At 34.7% G+C, this 13931-nt stretch overlaps 1 protein-coding gene across 1 annotated transcript; it reads left to right on the forward strand.

Annotated features, from left to right (window-relative positions):
• The first annotated feature begins 7486 nt into the window (after positions 1 to 7486).
• Positions 7487 to 8360, forward strand: LOC149937470 (uncharacterized). The gene is made up of 6 exons (XM_090153944.1): positions 7487 to 7534; positions 7602 to 7642; positions 7704 to 7777; positions 7907 to 7995; positions 8056 to 8174; positions 8274 to 8360. The coding sequence occupies exons 1-5, from the start codon at positions 7515 to 7517 to the stop codon at positions 8132 to 8134; spliced, it is 303 nt and encodes a 100-aa protein (XP_090010070.1). The 5' UTR covers positions 7487 to 7514; the 3' UTR covers positions 8135 to 8174; positions 8274 to 8360.
• Positions 8361 to 13931: the final 5571 nt, after the last annotated feature.

Genomic DNA, 13931 nt, shown 5'->3' on the forward strand with positions numbered 1-13931 from the left:
AAAGTATCGAGACACGTGTGGTTTAGCAGCAGCGTTGCCAGACGTACGATAATTATCGCACAGTGCGATAATTTAATCAAAATTTTTAGGGCGTACTATAATTTTCATGGCGTACGATATCGTACCATTATTTCGATAATTCTGCCTCAACGTACTATAATGTACGATAATCTTTAGATTTTTTTAAAAACCTACGAACGATTTATATTTTATTATTAATTTATGTAACTTTTCTACTTAAAAATTAATGATATACATTTTCTGTACGCGTAGTCCAGAGTGTGAGTTTATTACTCCTAGCTATTACCGCATTTTTTAAAACATTTTTAAACATATTAAGTTCAGTTAATAATGATAATAGACATTTTGTTTATTTCCCTGAAATAAAACTCATGTAGTGCTTTAAAAAATCATCTAAATTCAACGCATTTATGTATGAATTAAAATTTATCGCCAAAAAGAAATATACGATAATTTTCCAGGAAAATCGAAAATTTTTTGGCCTAGATACGATAATTTCAGATTTTCGATCTGGCAACGCTGTTTAGCAGATCGTTATTCGTTAAATGCGGTACATTTAGTAACTAAGTTGTCTTTGCTGTCAGTAGTGTCAAGTTTCAATTTGCAAGGTAAGGTTAATTCGTTTGCATAATTTAATCGCTGGCCTGGGTAGTTTTTGTTTCGAAAATCTAAAATTTAAACTTTCACCTTTGTTTACATTTCACAAATGATCAAGGTTGGTAAAATACATTGAGTTGGGAATATTAATCTAGAGGTCCAATCAAAACGTCGGATTTCAGTATTTCGCGAAACAAGTTTTTAAAAATAAGAGTACTGTCGTCTGCTCCCATCGGCGTCCCAAATGACGAGAAAACGTTATCATTCTACCCGTGGCGCCGTCTATCTCTCAATGGTTCGTTCAAATAAGACGCGTTTTCAAGCAAAAATATTTTTTTTCTTCAAAATAATGGATGGCGCCACGGGTTATATGATAACGTTTGCTCATAGAGGAAAGGTAAAGGAATGGCAATTGGGAGGTATTTTTCGTTCCCAGCGAGGGTATGAGATCAGCCAGAGCTCCATGTAAAATACGTACCATCGCGACTATTTTAGTGCCATCTAGTTTGGGAAAATTGTTCCGAGTGCGCGGGAATTTTTGAAATTTTTGGAAAAACCCTTTTCGTCAGAACTCAGACGCTTTCATCATCCATAAAGCAAATGTGCATCAACAATGGATCATAGTTACTTTAAAACTAAAGTTTTAAAACGAAAAAGAAATGTCAATGGTAGTTATAATTATGTATCTTAATAATACATTTTTGCTTATAATTAACAATATACTAACAATATATTTTTAGACATTATCTATAACCAGAAGATTTTTAAAGAAAAGGCAAATAACATTCTAGTGAAAGCCTCAAATTTAGATGATCTCATGTTAACTGGGAGGCCCATTGAGATAAAAGTAAGATTTTTATTGTTATTTTAGATTAGTGTAGAATGTAAAGGAAGATTTTTGTTTTAGAGTTGTTTAGAAGAAATTAGGATGGAAAAAATATCATCAATTTCCGAAGAAAATAGAATTGCATTGGCAACGAACAAAGACTTTGTTGCGCTTATTATTTGTGATTTAAATTACCTTAGATCTTTCAAAATATTAGCAACTAGTGCTAAACACACTGTTGTTCAAGTATTTCTAGTCAGAGTATTTAACGAAATGTATAAGGAATTTGGAAATCTAAAAAAGAAAATGATAAATGACAGCGGAACAACAAATGGGGAAAGCTCGGAAGTTATTCATCAGGTTGCGGGATACACATTAAATTGTTTAATAGGCTTTTATGGTTATGAACCAGTGGAAAGATTTCTTCAAAAAACATCAGAAGATAAGAAGAATTATCATAAATGGTCATTAACCCAAGACCGTGGAGGGTTGTTATATATAAATGAGAAAGGTTTCCAATTCTTTAAAAAAGTTGATAAAATTCTAGTCCCACATTACAAGATGTATGAAGGAACTAGATAGCAATGAAATTTCGAAGACTTGGGAAGATTTATGGGGAGAAAACTTATATTCTAAGCAAGCTTTAAAAAATGTCTCTCGATATTGTGAAACTGTTATTTGAAAGGATTTAAAAATCAAATTAGGTATCACATTCAAGATAATAAGAAAACCAATTTAACAACTGGCATTAGAAATGAATTAAAAGTATTAAGCCAAAAAAAATAAATTTATGTTCATTTAAAATGGTAAAACAAATTAAAAAATAAAATAATTCTTGGATATAGCCTAGTATGATGAATACATTTCCTTAAATTATACTGTCAACTTTAAACGCCGTCTCATTTCGGTTTTCCTATCTCTTCTTTTCTTTTTGAGGTTACAATTACCATTTTTGGGACCCAGGGCTACAGATCCTATCAGTTTGATTCGTTTTTCACTTTGTTGATATTGTTGAACCGTTGGATTTTCGCCTGAACCTAATGCTGCTCTGTGCTTTCCAAAATAATGTTCTAAAGGATCTTGGTTGAATGTGTATGTCAACACAACTGGAGCTCCTTTAGCTAGCATGAATTTTATCGCTGCTATTGTTGAATATACTGAAAGCCAAAATATTCATTATCATACTGTTTTTAATCAATAAATGTTTTTTTTTTACCTGTAATGCGTAGCCCTGTTAAAGTCTCTTTACTCAAGAGCATTTTGGAATAATCCAGACCATCTTCTAGTGACAATAAATTGGCTTCAGTCTCCCAATCATCCAAATAATTAAGGAATACATTTTCCAGGCACTGTAAAAAATTAACATTAACAAGTGTATATATATCTCGATATGTAGGTACATTTACTTACATCAAAACGAAAATCGTTTATAACTCTAAATGGCTCTAGCATTGGTTTTCTTGAGTGAATTCCATCACTTAAATTTGAAATGTTGAACACATCAAAGAATTGGTCGAACAGCCGAATAAATTTCACGGTTTCAGAGGCATCATCATCAAGTAGATCTTCCATGGCGTTGGCAACAGAAGAACTTAGAGTTTGAGTTGCCAATTTAACTCATGCGAGAAAATGGAGTGAGATGGATATGGTTATATGTAAGTTTTGGCACTTTGCGTAGAATTGATTTTGTGTCTGCTTTGAAGGTTTCGTAGAAGTGCTTCCAGAGAATTGGCTTCCCATTTATTTTCAATAACCTAATAGGTTGAACTGTGCCATCTTTCAGCTTTTTAAGTTTGCCATTATTTTCAATACAATTTATCACTCTTTTCATTAAATGACAAATGTCAGAAATAAAAAAAAGAGGCTCGTAGTTATTAAACATATTTAAGCTACGATAGCCAACTTTAACGTCAAAACGTTTTTGCTGACTTTTTGTACTATCTTTGATTAATTTTTGATTAATAGCCGCTTTGTCGCAAATCACTATTAAAATTTTGAAACCAGCGCCACTTAGGTTTTCAATCGCTTCCCAGACAATTGAGCATATATTTTCTGATTTTAACTTGGCACAGGGGAAGAAAGCGTAAGGAAATTTAAAATCATTGTCAATACTTCGTACCATCAGTTGTAATATATGGTTGGCTAAATGCAATGGAGGATCACATAAATCCTCTTTAATGGAATTGCTATATTCATTTAGATTGGTGATGCCCACTAATTCTCCTGTGTCACTATGGAATACTAAATCATCCTTTATACTGATTTCGTCAATAATCAATGAAAAATATTGCTGATGGTCTTTCATTTCTTCTGGCTTAAACTTTGATCGCATTTCTTTGAGAGCTTCTTTGTGAAATCCTGACTTAGCTGTAAGGTCCCTTGAATAATTAAAAAGAGTTCGCTGTGATGGAAGAGTAAATCCTTTCTTAAAGGCTTCGTATGTTGTTGGTGATTTAGCTCTTAGATAGAGGCACCACTGAATAATAGCCAGATGCCACTTTCTTGGTCTAGATTTTTTTGGTTGTTCATTTATAAGAAGTTTTTGAGAATGGGTTTTCTTTTAAAATTGTTTCAAATTCCCTACTATCCTCTTCCGTTAACAAAACACCGGCTCCATTTATTGAATTTCTTATCTTCACTTCCATATTTTTTACTTTTCGCTTCAAAGCCTTGTTCTTCAACTTAGCACTTTTCATGCGTTTTAAAAGTGCCTCTTTGTTCAGAAACCTTACATTAGATCCTACTGTAATATTAGTTGAGATTTTATTTTCGGGAGTATGTTGTTTTGCACGTTTAATTCTTCTTTGGATATAAACTTTTGATAGTCGACATTGTTGACAAAGTTTGGAGAGCTTGCTTTTGAATAAAACTAGACACTTATTGGATCGAATTGAATTTGAAGTTCCACAGTAATGGGATGATTTCAAAGGAAAGTCGCGATATTGGGCAATTATTTCACCTTGTACTCCAGGACATATGTTCCAAAGATCAATTGCAGCAATTATTTGAAGAAATCTACCGTGTCACATGAGAATAATTTATGATCTTCTGGTAACTTTTTACCAAAGGGACGTACCGAGATTGTGAGGGATGATGTAACCTCCAATCTTAAAAACAAGTGTGGATTAATGGTTTTTTTAAAAGATATGGTCGCATTTGGGTCTTCAAAATTCATTCGATAGACCATGTCTAGGCACCAAGTAGTTTCTCGTAAATTCAAAGCCTGATGAGTCAAATACTTTTGAACAATGTTTTCAAGTTTGTTGCTAGTTTCGGGAGGCGTGCTATTATTTATACTAGTTCTTAATACTGATGTACTAGAAAAGTCATCTTTTAATATATCAGAAGTTTGTATATCATGAAATACAGGCCCATCATCTTTGACACTATCACATGTTTCTAATGAAGTTCTTGCACTTTAGAAATTGTAAGTTTGATCTTTAGTATGACCCTATAAAAAAAATTAATAAGTATGCAAATTTATAATTCATCATTATGTATAGACTTACCAATGATTTGTGAAGAAGCGGAATATCAGGAATAGGATCGGGATGTTGCTCTGTAGGACCATACCCACCTACAAGATGCTTGGAGCATATGGGTCGGTCTTTTTTCATAGTTTCGAAAGTTACCTCTTCGCGGTTTATAGCCTCAACCCATTTTACTGGATCACGTTTAACTGTTGGAACCCGGATGAAAGTTATTTTTTTCCTGATTATATCCCAATTTTGAGAACGGGCATGATTTTTACACGAGCGGCACATACAAAATGCCATCTCAAATTAATGAAGTTAATTTCTTGGTATATAAGACACCACACTGCAAATAGAACAAGGTACAACGCCTAGGCTCAAATAATTGGCGCGAAATTGATGCACGTCTTATAATAATAAAATTTCATAATTTAACAATAAGGCTATATCTTTAGGCCAATGTGGCTACTTAAAAATAACTTTCATTGGAATTGTTTAGTCATTAAATACTTTGCTTAGATGACTTTTAATTGAGAAACGGTGCTTGATGCTTGGAAATAAAGAATGATCGTAGAGTAGACGACTAACTGAAAAATAAATTCAAATCTTCCGAAAAGTTTCGGTTTCTATATAAGAGATGTCGCTAAAATACGGGTCCTCTTACCGGTTCTCAGCACGCCGTTGAACCAGCTGAATACGTACTCTTAACCACTCCCTTACCTTTCCTCTATGGTTTGCTCGTCATTTTAGAGCAGACGGCACATTCGTATTTTTCAAAAACTTCTTTCGCGGGGAGCAGATTTGATTGGATCTCTAGATAAATATTCCCAACTCAATGACAAATGATAATGCTTCTGCTTCATGAAGGAAATAATAGAATGCCTTTGAAAGATAGACTCAACTAAAAATGTATTCTATTCCAATCATAGAAATCTCGCTTTTACATTTTTCAATAAAATGAGCACCGGAAGGGAAGTCATTTTAAAAATTGAAACCCAGAAAATTTCCAAACAGAAGAAAGACCTTCCCATAATAAGCTGAAATTGTTTTACGTAACTCAATCGTAACGTAATACGTAGAAGTTCAGTTCAATTTATACTTAAAAACAGGGTAGATGGTACTTTTAATTAAGTTAACTCCAGGGCTTTCCATAGTGAATCGTCAACGATACATCACCCGTGACGCAACAGCAACATCAAAACCAGACCGCCAATGTTATTTTCAGGTGCGTAGGAACGTTTCGGATTATGGCGTGTACATCGTGGATGCTGAATTTGGCGCCCCCCCTCATTGACAAGTTTTTTGCGCCCCTTCCAATACAATTTGGCGCCCTTTTCTAACCAATTTGGCGCCCCTTTCCCATTTCAAGGGGGTACGTTGTTCCTACGCCACTGGTCATTTTATAGAGAAACCTTTTAATTATTACCCAGTTTTACTGATTAAAAGTACATCTAATATATAAGCTATAATTTGTCCTTATTTCACCAAAAAATGTTGCAGTATTTTAAATTTATTTCCGACAATTTTTGTGGGGCAGTGAAAGCCTAATTCTGAGACATAAACAGCCGAATACCAATTTAAGGAAGCCCCCCCCCCCTTAAAAAACCCAAGGGGCCCCTCAAATAGTCTCGCGGGGGGAGGGGGGCGAACCCTTAGCTACGCCAATGGATTACTGATTTCATCCACTTCACACAAAGAAACGATACACTAGTAACAGTTATATATATGCTTTGCAACAAACGTTTTAAATTAAAAGTAATTAATACTATTTTATATTGGTACTATAATTTCGATTGCTGTAATATAATTTGCACCCTTTCTACGATAATTCGTTTAGAAAAATCTGGCAACGCTCGATCTCGGCATTTTAAAAATCACACAGTGGCAACACTGCTCTTCGGAGTTCGGACGAGAGAACTGGGGCATGGCCAACTTCGCCCGCTCACTACGCTCGCACCAGGCGGCCTACCCAAAAGATCAAAAATAGCGAAACTCGTTCTTTGCCGCTTAATATCTTTAAGAAATAATTTATTTGACATAAAAGTTAATAATTGCTTTTTTTTTCATTAAATTATAGTGACATATATAGTTGGAATAATAGTGATAATGAACGAAAACATAATGAACATTGGTAAATAAGTATGAACACTAGTAGATATGAACGGTAGATACGAATGAAAACTGGTGATTATGAATGGTAGATTTGAATGAACACTGGTAAATATGAATACTGGTAGATTTGAATGAACACTGGTAAATATGAATACTGTTAGATACGAATGAAACTGGTGATTATGAATGGTAGATAATGTAAACTGGTGATTATGAATGATAGATATGAAAGAATCCTGGAAACAATGAAATATTACTGGTGTATGGTGATAAAAATATGAACATCCATAATGAAAATGAAAGCCCTTCACATTTTCATTAGTTTTCTCGATTGAGGTTTGTAAACTAGTTCCTTTACTTTCTCAAATCGTGCTGAAATTGTCCTAGTTATGTTATCAACTACGGGTGGTATTATTTTGTCACAGATAAATTTGGCAAATATTGAGGCATGAGCAACATTAAGATTGCACTGCAAAATTGGACACATGGAAAGTTTCGGCAGCAGGTGAGCTTCAATTTTTTCGCTAATTCTTGGTGATTCTCGTAAATAAGGAACTGCTGCCTCAATAAAGCTCAAAACTACCGAAAGAACCATTACAAAATCCTTATTTGGGTAACTAAGGCCTCCTCTGTCGGATGTTTTAATTAAGTCTAAAAGTGGTGAATTTGAGCAGGGTCCGGAAATGCAATCGAGACACGAGCTAGAAAATTCAGCTTGCTCCATTTTCTGTACCACAAAACCAGCCACGTAAGCCAAACTTGCCAATTTTAAAGTGGTTCGTTGCGTGTCAGGCTCTTTACTCAACGCATCCAGTATGCCAGTAACTTTAACTGGTAGTACAATGTTTGCCGGCACGATTCGTTCTTCCTCATCTAGTTGGCCAAAATCATGAGCGTCCATCCCAGTGAAACTCTCGGGTGTAACATTTGCGGATGCAGATTTTTTAAACTTCAGCGTTCCCTTGTGTAAAATGTTTTCTATATTGAAAATTGTGGCTCTCGCATCCAACATGTCATTTCCTCCAGCATTCTGACGAAGTATGCTAAAAAACATTTCACTAGCGTCACTTGTAAGGCATCTTGTCAGTACGTATGGGAAATCTGATTGGAGGAGGTAGTTTACGCACGCTGCGGTTGATTTGGAGGTAAGAGTGACAGCATGGAATGTCTCCGAAGTGAAAAAGCTTGGTGTTTTATTGTATTGTATGTCCTCTATGTAGTTAACAAAATCATTTTGGAGCCAGTCAAGACGTTCATCATCCATGGATAGAAAGGGTGCTTTGTCCAAGTTCCGGGATTGTATGCTGTGCTGACGATTACAAATATTATGTATGTCAAACCACTTTTTGACAGCTTTCAGATATTCAATTGTTGGTCCTGCATTCTTGAATAAATAAGCCTTTGGATGACTGCCACTGTGTTTTTTAAGGTGTTCAAGCGCTACAATTACAGGTGCTGAAAAAATAACCATAGCTCGCTTCACATTCTGCTTCTCAATATTAGTAGGATAAACGCATTTTCTGGTGAGATTTCGGACTGCCTTGATATTTTCATCTGTCTGGAGTTCATATAAGTTTTTCACGTATTTCCCAGAAATATCATCAGAATCCTCCTGACTTTTGGCATCTAATAATTTGTTACGCAAGTTTTTTAAGGCGTGGCTTGGGTCAAAACTTAGGAACAGTAGTCTTTGATCATCGAGTGGGTGTGGAATTTCATGGCTAATATGGACACTTCCGGATGTTCCACATAACCTTCTCATCATGGCAACATTTGTTTTGTGGTTGTCAGTAACTACCCGCAAAATGAAAAAGCCACATTGTTCTACGTCTCGAATTACCGAAAGGGTTAGGTCGTAAAGGTCTTTCCCCATTAACTGTTTGGAAAAGAAGAAAGCCGCTAATGTGGTGAAAGATTTTGAAATACCACTTATCAAGAAAGTCAAAAGCTGATTGGCTACTTCCGGATCTTTGGGTATTGCTGTAGGTGGCTCGGAATTGCTCGTACTAGGGTTGTTCATGGCAATGTGTCTTGTTGTATCTTTGAAGCCAAATATACGGTCCAGTCTTCTGTCAAAAATGAGCTGAGGTTTGATTGACATCTCATCAATAATTAAGGATACAATCATGTGCTTTGGATCTACTTTATTGGCTTCAGCGGTCAGCCTCTGTTTAATTAACGCTGTAACACCAGTTTCACCATTGATTCCCCCTAAATATCGCTTGAGAGTGCTCTTTGCGGGTAATCTTAAGTAGCCAGCTGTCCGAGGGTGTCTGTAGCCCTTTGGTGAAGTAATAAACCACAGTGTACACAGCCTGACAGTGTTGGTGTTCCAAGCTGGTCTCTTTTTCTTGTAGTTGCTGACTAAGTCAAGCAGAAATAAGGCCTCGTCATCTTCTGCTTCAGCATCATTTGAAAAGGTTTTTTAGTGTAATGTTGGAGATTAGTTTCTAAAGAATCAATTTTATCTTGTTGGTCTTGCAATTTGTTATTTAAACGCCATATTTTTGTACGAAGGTTACGCAAATTCCTTTTCAATATTTCCAAATTAATAGGAATTGTATTTACAGGTTTTTGATCTGTCTGGCTGCTAGTGGGCGTTTCAATTGCAGGATTAGCACAGCCTCCAGCAGCTTGGCTTTGATTGTCAGGAGATACAATTCTAATTACCGATGTGAAATTATCTGCATCAGTGCGTAGTGTTTTAGTTGGTGGATCTGAACCATTTTTATTTCGATTGGGAAGTTTCCTCTTGCGTGGCTGTTTTGGTATCATATAAGTTGGATACTGTGGGAATACCGTAGGTATTGCCGTTTTTTCAAGCTTTCGTAATTTAAGACCTTTACGGTAATCTGTTTCACAAAAGTGTAAACTGCATACAACGCTTGATTCTGATTTGTCATTTATTTGAAAATTATCCCGAGAAATTTTTTCTAGCCACATGCCCCTCAACAACCCATCAGAAGGAAACTCGTGGAAAGAAACTCCAGGTGTTTTGCCTTTTACAGAAGGACAATAGGGAACACAACACGAAGGCATTTTTGGTTAATTTCTACAAAAATTATTGATATGTAACAACTTAAAATAATAATTGGAAAATAAAATATTTTTTACATTAATCAAATACCGTTCAGCATGAAGTAATTATCAATGGTTCAAATTTCCCGCCGCGAAAATAGTTTTAAAAGACGACCAATCTATAACCCGATAAGGCTTAACTATTCAGACATACTATTTAAAAATTAAATAAGTAATGAAGTATTTGAGGGAAATTATATGGAAATTGAACTTTTAAGGTAAAACCTATGTAAAAAATAACTATAATTTTGTGATTTTTAAATAATTTTCAGTACTATGTACTCATTACGGTCAAGTTTCGCGCCATAGAAAACCATGTTTTTTATATAATAAAAGTAGCCGACTTTAAGGTCCGGAAGTGGCGCTCCCGACGGCCGTCGAACACACTAAAAACCAAACTTTTATTTCGCGCCAATACATGGATTTTAAATTCTTTGGGTAGGCCGCCTGGTGCGAGCGTAGTGAGCGGGCGAAGTTGGCCATGACTGGGGTCTCGGGCAGTAAGCCAGTAAATTAAAAGAAGAGTAGACATTCCCAGGTTTTCCGTTTCGCGATTTTTGACGAATATTGGAAAAAGGAAAAAGGCTTATACTTTTAAGGGTAAGATTAGTTTCTAATATTAATATAGTTTATAACAAAACAATTATGATCTTATTATATTTCTGAAAAAAACAATTAAGTTTATTTTCCTTTTTAAATTGTATTAAATTACTGTTCATAATCACCTACCACATACCTTATTAAGCCTTATTCAAAATTATTCTTTCACAGTCTGTTTTGGACCTTTTGGCAAGGATTTTGACGAATCAAATCATTTTGGAACTCAAGGTAAAATATAATATAATATTTTGTAACTATATTAAATAAATATTTTATCATGTAACTTTATTTATCATAAATTTATTTTGCTATTCAAATTTAAATACATAACCATTTAAAAAATTTAAAGATTACCATGTATATGTGTGAAACAAAACCGTTAATTTAAGGAACAGGAATAATAAAAATTCACAATTATTATTAGTTCAACGCATATACCGTCTTAAAATAAAACTTCACTAAATAAACTCTCACAGTATAAATTAAAGCTTTAAGTGAGCCTGTAAAGGCTGTAAATGAGAGTGAAGAATTATATTCCTTCTAAGTAAAATTGTAACAGGTACAGGGCCAAAATTTTAAAACACCAATGCTACCAATACTTTTCAAAGAAACCACCCCAAAACATACTTATGGAATTACAATTGTACTAAATAAACTCTCATAGTATAAATTAAAGCTTTAAGTGAACCTGTAAGTGAGAGTGAAGAATTATATTTCTTCTAAGTAAAATTTTAACAAGTACAGGGCCAAAATTAACTTTTAAAACACGGATGATTCAAATACTTTTCAAAGAAACTTCGTGTACACTACTTCACTAAATACTAGTAAAATGAAATAGATTTACAAGAACGACCACAGACGGAATTTTTCGCCGCGAAATTAGCCACCGGGAGAAAAGAAAGTGTAGTTCCTCCGAGTTGGGTTTTCTCTACGTGGTGGCGCGCCGATGCTGGAATAGTGCTTCCACTTTTATGGTATTTTACCCTTTTTCGCGTAAAATCGACCTCGAGAGGGTTTTTGAACATATCAAGGGAAATTTAAGGTGTTTTAAATAATCTACCATGAAATATAATTTCCCTTGGAAGTTGGAAAAATATATATATTAATTATTAGTGTATATTACCGCGCTGTCAGTCGACGCGGGATGCGAGGGCGGACAGGTAATAAGGGAAAAGGAAGTAAATGAGGTAGTTGAATTGGAATAGTGACGAAATTCAAATAATAAAAAATACTTTTATTGACATTTTCCTTTTAAACAATGAATTAACAAAATAAAACAAGTTCTACTTACATAAATCAGGTTTTGAACCCTGCTTAATGGGAAACATTGGAATAACGAATTACTTATTTAGGGGCTACTTAAGAGAGAGGGAGATAATCTAAATTTAAGTTATGATATTTATTTTAAGGGGGATGAGGGATAAAATCTTATCCTTAAAAGTTTGAATAATTGGGTGCTAGTATACCTTCTCGGTATGGAATCGAACGATTTATGAGTGCTATTTCTGGAGGGTAACTTAAAATAACATTTTTATCGGTCCAAAAAAAAGGGGGGGAGATTCTTTCTGGGATTTTCCGTTTTACAGGAGCACTAATGGTAAGATACTTTTAGTCATCTACGAGGGGCTTCGAGAGAAAAAAAAAAGAAAGGGTGAGAGGGGCAACCTTTGTAACAGAATTTTAAGGGGTGAGACTCAATGGCGACAGATTAGCGGGAGGATTATCGTTTTAGCGTGATGGGTGATCCAACGTGGGAGGAGGGAAAATAGGAAAATTTCAACGTTACGATAGATGAACGTCGTCTTTCTGGGGATAGTCTTTCTTGATGTCTCGCAGTTCTGGGTGTTTGAAGATGACGAGGACGACTTTGTTTCTCGACAAAGAAGGGACGGAGCCAGGATTGTCTCCTACAAACGGGTCGAACTTCGACGACGCGTGGATTGAAAGATTTCTCCTTCGGGAATTCTGATTAACCGAAAATTGTTCCTACTAACGTTAAACAGTCTATTTAGGGAAGTTGTTGGGCTTAAAACGATATTCGTGCTAAATTTGCATCTTTTAGGGGATTTATTTCAGGGTTTTTTTAAAAATACCCAGCCCAGTGGGTTTTTTTCGGGTTTTATTGGGTATTTATGGGTTTTATTGGGTTTTTTATTTTAAAAATATTAAATATATTATGTTTATTAAATTATTATTGTTTATTAAATATATTATGTTTATTAAATTATTATTGTTTATTAAATATATTATGTTTATTAAATTATTATTGTTTATTAAATATATTATGTTTATTAAATTATTATTGTTTATTAAATATATTATGTTTATTAAATATATTGGATTTATTAAATATATTGTTTCTTGAAAATATATTATATTTTCAAGACACATTTTAATTTTACAATTTTACATGTGAAAAGGCAATGAAACTTGTGAAAGTCTATAGATATTTCCGCGCTGAACCAAAACACTGGTAATAGTCTAATAGAGTAGTAGCACTCTGTAGCTTTGGCCATGGCCGCCATTTTGGTCACAAATTGTCTATCTATAGAAAAGAACATGGGTGACGTACTAGGACGTCACAGTGCCATTACTCTTTAAATATTTAGATATAAGGTTGTTTAGATAATAAAAGTAATAAAAATCTTACTCTTAGTAAGTTAGTCTTTTTAAGTTCTAAACAAGTTGTAAGAATATTTTTAAATTTCTAAAATAATAAACATCTAAAAATTTTCCACTCGTGTTTTTTAAAATTCAAAACTTTGAATGTGGGTAATACCCAAAAAACCCATGGGTTTTTTTGGGCTGGGTTTTTTTAATTCGAACCCGGATTTATTTGGGCATTTCAGCCTCTTTTATTTTAATTTGGGGCTGTCGCGGAGAAAAAGTCCGAACTGGGGAAACTCATTAGGCTTGTCCTTATCTACTCTCTTCTTTCGTCTTTGGGGTGACGAACGAAACTTTCCTTGGTCCCTGGGCATCTAGGTTGACATGTTGAATGCTACTGATGAAGTGTAGTTTTCTGCAGGGGGTCGCTGGGGCTCTTTCGGTTCGGTTTGGTTGGGGTTCGTGGTGCAATCGACCTTCGACTTCTTTTTTTAGACTCTGCTGGCGCCAAGGAGAGGAGAAGAAGGAAGGTGTGAAATGAGTAACAATGGGAAAGGATTTTAACGAAGCCAAGGCTAGCGAATTGGTTTTAAAAGGATTTTAACTTTATGATTTAA

Source organism: Leiobunum rupestre, chromosome 7, assembly GCF_980474605.1.
Source record: "Leiobunum rupestre chromosome 7, qqLeiRupe1.1.hap1, whole genome shotgun sequence".
Classification (NCBI taxonomy): domain Eukaryota; kingdom Metazoa; phylum Arthropoda; class Arachnida; order Opiliones; family Sclerosomatidae; genus Leiobunum; species Leiobunum rupestre.